This window comes from Ruditapes philippinarum, unplaced genomic scaffold (assembly GCF_026571515.1).
Source record: "Ruditapes philippinarum isolate M1 unplaced genomic scaffold, ASM2657151v2 ctg462_1_1_1_1, whole genome shotgun sequence".
Lineage (NCBI taxonomy): Eukaryota > Metazoa > Mollusca > Bivalvia > Venerida > Veneridae > Ruditapes > Ruditapes philippinarum.
The window spans coordinates 318,175-326,178 of NW_026864560.1; the positions used below are offsets into that span (position 1 = coordinate 318,175).

Here is an 8,004-nt window from a genome sequence, read left to right on the forward strand (position 1 = left end):
TTTGTACTAAATGTTTCCTTGTTGAATGGTTGGTTAAGCGTTTATTCATCTAAAACACCATCCATAGCCATTGTTTTTAGCAGGCTAATAATTTTTTTTCTCCAAGAGGCATTTTCATGAATCAGTTTTCATGATCAACTTACTTTTTGAGAGCTTGAGCGAGGTGATATATAAAAAGGATTGTCCTGTTCACAAAAATCATTAGGTCTTTTACTGGCATAAAGTTTGTACATCTCCACAGGACATCTTTCTAGGTCATCAGGGGTTGCATAAATTTTTGGTGTCACTTCTCGGACATCATTGATGTTCGATCCTGTCCTTGTTTTGGTCTGGCGCTCTCTTAGTTCAAGGTACTCAACACCATCTGAGCTAGTTTTGAGACAAACATCACCCCATCTAAAATTAGTGAAATAAAAGTAATGGTAAAATGAGTGTTTTTTTTTTACAAGCAACATAGAAAAAATGTATACTTCCCCATTAGGCATTGACATTTAATATTGGAAGATACATGTAGATTTAAAGATATTAGTTTAGTTTTAGATTTCTTATCTCTTTATTTATAATTAAATATTGAGGTAATTAGTAATCTGACAAAAAAAACCTGTAGCATATGAGATATGTTTCTAAGTTTAGGCTTTTAATTACTTGTTTTTTAATTATTTATGCCAGAGTTGGTTTAATAAGAATGAAATAATACAATTTCACAATAATACAATTTAAAACTTGGCATTATTTTAGTGTCCATTAATGTGCATTATCAAAATATTTAACTTAATAAGGTTATTATCATATATGATAAAATGCTTGCAGTCATTTTCATTCACATAGCATAATTAATGACAGGCCATGGCAAGAATGTTATAAGCTCTTGTAGTTTAATAGCGAAAATACCTCTTTGTCATATAATATTGTTGAAGAGGAGTTCTGAGTTCAAATCTCAACATGTTTAAATAATTTCACATTAATTTCTAAAGGACTGTACCTTAAATTATAATTCTCTTTCGTCCCTCTGAGACCAAACAATATACAGTTGTTGATCCAAATGGTATTCAGCAATGACTTGGCGGTTCTGTTACCAAGAATCCCTTTGTCGTAAAGCATGTCAATTTCTTGGTCAGATATCGGACAGGACTTCTTCGGTTTATTTCCCTTTCCTAACCTTTTAAGAGATTTCTGTTTCGCATGTAATGCATCTCTGCTTAGTTGGAATATGTTTGACTGCTCAGAAAATATTTTATGAGGATATCGCTGTCTGCGCAGTTTGCGGTCTATACTTCCTACCATGTTTCTGATGGTGGAAGGCTCATACTCATCACCGTCTGGCTTTCTTACAGATAAAATAAAGTTAGCTAAATATTCATCTAAGAGGTCTGGTTCAATTTGATGGCATTGTTTGGTTTCTTGCTTGCTTTCCAGAAATCTTTCAAATTTAGCAACATCTGATAGTGTTTTCTTAAGAGTGTTCTTATTCTCTTCATTTTCTATTAGGATTCTGACATCTGTTGATGAAATTTCCATGAACTCTGCTTTTTTTAAGTTACTGTTACTTGGCCTTTCTTGGTTATTCAAAGGGGAAGTTGAATTTTCATTTGTTTCAGGCAATACAGGATTTGGTCCAGCAAGTATAACATTAGCTCTAGAAGTAAATTCATTTGCATGATTTGGTTCAACAGGTGTTACAGGAGTTCTACTGGTAGAGGGTAATTCATCTGATTTACTGAGTGTTATGGGGGAAGAAACTCTTGAGGGTAATTCAGTTGTAACATGTCCAGTATTAGTTGTAGAATTGAAAGATAATACATTTTCATGGTTCTGATCTTCATTCATTTCAATGAACAGTAGTTCAATGTCAAAACCATGTTCTTTCAAGAAATCAACACTGGTCAACTCAGAAACAGCAGTAATAATGTTATCTGAATTTTCATTTTGATCATTAGCCTCACATAAATCATCCCAAAGGATGTCAAAAGTACCCTGACTCATATCCTCGCACATTTGTTCAGTTTACAGTAAAGTTTTGACAGGCATACAACTGTTTGTAAACAATGCTCCGTGTACAATAAACGCTTGTTTACTATAAAGTCGTATTTAGGTCAAGATAATATGTCAATAAATGCTTTAAAGAGGCCGTTTTAATTATAACAAACACATTTAGTTGCTTGATAAGTAAATTTATTTTCAAACTACACAGTTATTTTTATTGATTACAGCTTTTATAAACGCTAGCATTTAAAAAACTGTTTTAAGCGACGCTCGCTAAAAGTAGTCCGGCTGTCATACCGATTCATTCATACCACGTGACCAAGTGCCGTAGATCAGTAAAAATATACGGCACCTTGTTATCGGGTCGAAATTGATGCAAGTGACAGGATAAATATCAATGCGTACTTTTTATTTGTGTAAGGTCAAGTTATACACTTGAATGACTGTTAATATTTATATGTACTATATTGAAAGTAACTGTTGTAATCAATCAATCAATCAATCAATCAATCATTCAATCATGATCAATCTTCCCAAATTTGGTATCAGGTGGATCGGTTGGATGATTTAGAATGTCGTCAGAACGTTCCCCATTGACATCTTGTACAGGAGCTTCCTGTTTTACAAATTGTTCCCTAAATCCTTGTTAATATAATATTGAAGTACATTAATTGATTAAATTAGATGACAAATACGTGTTTACAGATAGGTTTATTTAATTTGCAATTATTTGAATTCACAATCACATTTCAAGTGTACATAAAGTTTAGGGTTTTAGAGAACATAAAAATGTAGGAAATAAATTGAAAACTACCTTAGTGGTAGGATGTAAGAAGGTGTTCAATTTCTTAAAACAGGCAATGTTCACTTCATTGATAGGCAACGTTCAACGAATTTTGTTTTTCCTTTCAATTCTTACACTCATATTGCACTGATTCACTCAAAGACAAATATGAAGATGGTGGAGTATGCTTACGACTGAACTATGTTTATATCTGACATTTTAATCTAGATCATTTAGCTATCTCGACAACTACACTTTAGGTCAATCAAACATTACTTCTGGCTAACAGAAGGAACCAAACATATGGACATTTATTCAAAAATGTACAGTTTAACCATTACCTTTGTTATTTTGGTATCCATATTTAAAGCAAATTGTGATGAGCCTAGAGATGATTTCAATTCCAGACTCATTGCTTTGGAGAAAAAACGTAAGTTAATATTTTAAAGATTGCAAATGGAACAAAATCCTGACTTTATTGTAACGTTTGTACACAAAATTTCGATGTAAATTTGCTGTTTATGAAATAATCTTAGTGTTCATAAAATGCAAATAAAGTATCAGAGTATCAAATGATTTCCTTGTTTCAGGAGGATTTTTATATATCTGATCGCCTAACGAGTCTATAGCTTCTTTAAAAAATATAAAGCATTAGAAATTTATAGTCTTTTTTTGCAATCAATAAAGAACAACAACAACAAAATTATAAAGAGCATGTAAAACTCTTTTCCATGCAAAAAGTACAATAACTTCCAACTATTATCCACGATTTCATCAAAGAAAGTAACTCAGAACCACTAGTGTCTTGTATAATAAGAAAATGAAATAAATAAAATAAATGTGTTCTATGGTAAGCGGGATAATATTTTAAATATGTATAATGATCTATATTAAGTAAATAAGAGAATTTACAGAAATAGCCGTCTGAGGTCAATATGAATGTATGTCATCCGGATTTTATTATTCTGTATACATGCTATCCCTTAGCAACGTATGAATACAACACAATAAGTGGCTCAGGTTATTGCTTGAAGTATTCGTATGTATTTTTATCATTAAATTTAAATACAAATTCATGATAGTAATATTAATTTGCAGTGGAAAGGCAAGCAGTACAGATAATTTCTCTTCAGAAAGAGGTTTCTTCACAAGAAAACACAATTGCTGACCTGAAAGAAAAAGTTGACGCACAGGACAACGATAAAAAGAAAATGGGATCTGAAATACTCGAGCTAAAACGAAAATTACTGAAGCAAAACCGAATGATAAAACACTTATTGAAACTTGTAAAAAAGGCGCCAATTCAGCAGAACGATATTGTCGTGGACAAGAATGACGATGAGAGAGCTGGAGATATACAAAAAGTTGATAAAACAATTGGTAATGCATTTCAATATTCTTAGAATTTCAATAATTTCCCTTAATAATGTTTAAAACCCAACAGTACAGCACATTATACTTGTTTGTTTGTTTGTTTGTTTCATTTTACGCCTTTTTCAACAGTATTTCAGTCATATAGGCGGGTAGTTTCCTAACCATCGTTCCTGGAGAGTTACACCAGTACTAGACTACCTTCCTCCGCGCTAAACTACCAAAGCATCTCCCGGGGATCGAACCCACGCCAGAGAGGTAACTGGATTAGAAGTCATCGACTCTAACCCCTCGACCACGGAGGCGGTGCACATTATACTAGTTTTGATTGTGATTATACTAGTTTTGATTGTGATTTTTCTCATCAACATTCTTTATCAATATGAGATGGTACAAACGTTTCACTACAAGTATGCCGTTTTATTAATTATCAATACTTTACTATTATCGTCAGGTACTGAATGCCAGATGCAATATAAGTATGAACTGTTCAGGCCTCTCAAATATCATGTTAAGCCAAAATATATAGCAAGCGCATATTTATTGTATTTCAACATTTTGATTGTGCTTAATGAAAATAAAACAACAAAATTTCAAAAACGTACGATAATTGTGATTAACCAAAGTGACAATCTTTATGTTTAATGATTAATTAAATATTTTATCCTGATAGATATACCTCATTACTTACCAAACCGGGTATTTCATATACCCCATTTCTTATCGAGATTATTTCTTATACCGGATATTTCTTATACCCCATTACTTATCGATGGGTATTTCTACATTTTAAGTATAGGTAATTTCTTTTGATATTGATTTTCATGAAAGGTGTAACTTAATCACTATGGTTGTTCAGTTGGCACATTATACTAACCAATAAAAAAATCATTATGTATAGAAAAACCAAAACAAAGTGTTTCTGGTAGCGTGATGGAGTCAACAGAAAGCATAAACAATTATCTATTAACTGAAAATTTATTTACAGTTAACAAACACAAATTTTTTATAGATAAACTGATAATTATCTATTATTTAACTGATAAGTGTTGTTTGTTCTGGGCACGTTTTAGTGTTTTTGGAAGTTAGATACTTATTTGATATTTATCTATTTAACAGAAAATATGTCTGATAAATATGTAATAGAAAGATGCTTTCTGATTTGTACGAGGGGGCGTAGCCCCCTAGCATTAATCAGATTGCCGTGTGTTTTGATGTTCTTTCTCTTTTGTATCATAGTCAAACATAAAAACATGTTCCCTGTTGTCACAATATGAAACCCCAGAAAAAAGTAACCAATGAACGAGCATCTGTATTTGATATTTCAATCAATTGAAACCATTTCAATAAGTTAACCCCAGTAAAAATGAGCATGCTCTGGAGTGCGGGCAACAAATAACAGTAAATTCCCTACTTAAGACCATCCCGGAATTAAGACCACTCTGCTATTAAGACCATTTTTAAAGAACGGAATATTCTGTTCTTTAAATCAATGGTTACATGATCCAGAATTAAGACCAACCCGCTTATCCACTGTTAAGACCACCAGATTAAGTCCCAATTCATTATTTTATTCTTTATTTGACTCCACTATTGAGACCACTGATATTAAAGTCAACACTTACCTAATTCTTTTTGTTGTTAGCATATGCTTGAATGCTCTCAGGCTTCACAAGGTGTGGCAAATTGTTGTTATTTTTGTAAATGATGAAATAAGATGAGAAAATGAATTTTAGAGTGGTTTAATGTTGCTTTCCGCACATTTATATTGTGAAAAATTAATTTCTTATTTTATAGGTTAACTAAGTACATCATATAAAAATTAATATTGAAATCAGACCAAATGTTAAATTTCTTTAGAAATATATTTACTTCTCATCAGATTGAGATACATACTGTTTGTTCGTACAACATGTCTAAAACAGACCATGGTCATAAAGTATGTAAGAAATAAGAATATTCACAATTAAGACCATCCCGCAATTAAGACCACTTTGGATCAGTCCCAATGGCGGTCTTAATTGAGGGTTTTTCACTGAATAACCATTATCAGAATATTAATTTTTAACGTAAGAAATACTTTTTTGGAAGTGATGTACTTTAAATATCCTATACTATACATCTTTTCTAACGACACCCTTTTAAATGTCAGTTTTAGTTAATAAAATTCGCACTCAGACTTTGTGAAACATTCCTTTTGACAATATTTAACATGCTTTCAATTGTTAATTGCAGATAAAAAGAAAAGATTTGTGCTTGATACAGTCGAGACGGTTGCATTCGAAGCAACAATCGCAGGAGGAAATATTGCACACCACACACATATCGATGACAAGATTGTTTTTGAAACGGTATCATTAAATGTTGGGAGTGGGTACCACTCCAAAAATGGGACTTTTATTGCTCCGGTTAGCGGAATTTATGTCTTTTCAACGTCAGTAATGATGATTGGAGCAAGTACCACGGATCATGAGATGCATGTTATAATTGAAAAGAATAATGCTGAAATTGCTGGCGCTTATGGTAATAGCAAAGGGGCATACGAACACAGTTCTGTAACGGCTACAATAGATCTTCAGGCAGGTGACGCCGTGGCCGTGACTGTAGAACGCCATCAGGATATCACATTTTACGGTGATAAGTTGACAAGCTTCACAGGATTTCTGCTGTATGCGTTTTAAGCATTTAAGTAATATAACTTATTTCAATAGTTTTTATTTCAATGTAATACTTAAAAGGAATAAAGTATAAAATGAAACACATCTTTGGTTTTTATAAAATTCTAAAACATGATAACATTAATTAAGAGATTGTTTGAAGTAATGTTTAGCGTAAAATAAATCTAAAATTATACTTCACAAAGGCGGAATAAATGTAAAACATAATAATCTTGCAAACCTAATGGAGTCAAAAATGTGTGCATCTCAGTAAAAGCACCTCAATAAGTGACGTAATACAAGGTTTCTTATGTAAATTTTTACCTTTTTCCAATCACTATGCAGATTATTTTAACCAATTAGCAGTTTTCGAGACAGTCATTTCAGTATCGGAAAGCGTAAATGTAGTTTTGGCAGTTTGATGCAATCACAAAGAGTAAAAACACGCCAGAAAATATTGTCGTTTGTAAAGTGTTTATAGAAATGGATTACAAAATTTCAACGAATATATCTGCTTCGAACCTTCAAACTTATAGATATGATTCCTTTTGCAGATAAGCAACAGTGTCAGTTTCACAATATCATCTGAGAAATATGTTATTCTCTTCTTATAAGACTAATTTTGTTATCTTTAATTGCTCATTATAGATAAGTCCTGTGCGTGATATCATGATTATAATAATAAATCACGCATTATCATATATTGTCACATCGCCACTGGACATTGTCAAGTATATACGGCGACTTTCCACATTTACTGGTAGAGAAACCTTTGTTGCCCCTCCGTGTACTATTTTAGGCACGATCGGGCAGCTGTGCTGAAGCACTATCATTCGTATATAAACTGGATAACTTTCTCAAACTAAAGAATCCAATGTCCCTTCGAACTCTCAGCGGTTAGAAGGCAATGGTCAGAAATTAAGGACCTAAACCATTAGGCTACGGACGACTATTTTTAGATAAAATTAAAAATGACTAATTCACCAATTCATCAATAATTTATCTAAGGATATGGCTTTGCTTTCAGTTGTTTACACTTTCTCGGCAATATATCAATCAGCGGCCATTGTGTAACGTGAATTTATTATCAAAGTTGTACATATTTTGAGACATTTATGGCTACAATATTGGACAGACTACCATAAGTGAATAAAAAAGAAAACAAAAAGAAGAAGAAAAGTTATGATGACATAAATATTACCATCTTCA

At 32.3% G+C, this 8,004-nt stretch overlaps 2 protein-coding genes across 2 annotated transcripts; one reads left to right on the forward strand and one right to left on the reverse strand.

Annotated features, from left to right (window-relative positions):
* Positions 1-134: 134 nt before the first annotated feature.
* LOC132726084 (zinc finger MYM-type protein 2-like) lies at positions 135-1,995 on the reverse strand. Its single transcript, XM_060711351.1, has 2 exons — positions 983-1,995; positions 135-396 (listed from the first exon to the last, which is right to left on the reverse strand). The coding sequence occupies exons 1-2, from the start codon at positions 1,993-1,995 to the stop codon at positions 135-137; spliced, it is 1,275 nt and encodes a 424-aa protein (XP_060567334.1).
* A 1,008-nt stretch (positions 1,996-3,003) lies between these two features.
* LOC132726079 (uncharacterized) lies at positions 3,004-6,878 on the forward strand. The gene is made up of 3 exons (XM_060711344.1): positions 3,004-3,197; positions 3,866-4,147; positions 6,374-6,878. The coding sequence occupies exons 1-3, from the start codon at positions 3,071-3,073 to the stop codon at positions 6,817-6,819; spliced, it is 855 nt and encodes a 284-aa protein (XP_060567327.1). The 5' UTR covers positions 3,004-3,070; the 3' UTR covers positions 6,820-6,878.
* The last annotated feature ends 1,126 nt before the right edge of the window (positions 6,879-8,004 follow it).

Coding starts and splice junctions, on each gene's coding strand:
- LOC132726079 (XM_060711344.1), top strand. CDS start 3,071: ATGGACATTTATTCAAAAATGTACAGTTTAACCATTACCTTTGTTATT. Junction 3,198..3,865: donor CATTGCTTTGGAGAAAAAAC/GTAAGTTAATAT, acceptor ATTAATTTGCAG/TGGAAAGGCAAGCAGTACAG. Junction 4,148..6,373: donor AAAAGTTGATAAAACAATTG/GTAATGCATTTC, acceptor TGTTAATTGCAG/ATAAAAAGAAAAGATTTGTG.
- LOC132726084 (XM_060711351.1), bottom strand. CDS start 1,995: ATGTGCGAGGATATGAGTCAGGGTACTTTTGACATCCTTTGGGATGAT. Junction 397..982: donor AAAGAGAATTATAATTTAAG/GTACAGTCCTTT, acceptor CACTAATTTTAG/ATGGGGTGATGTTTGTCTCA.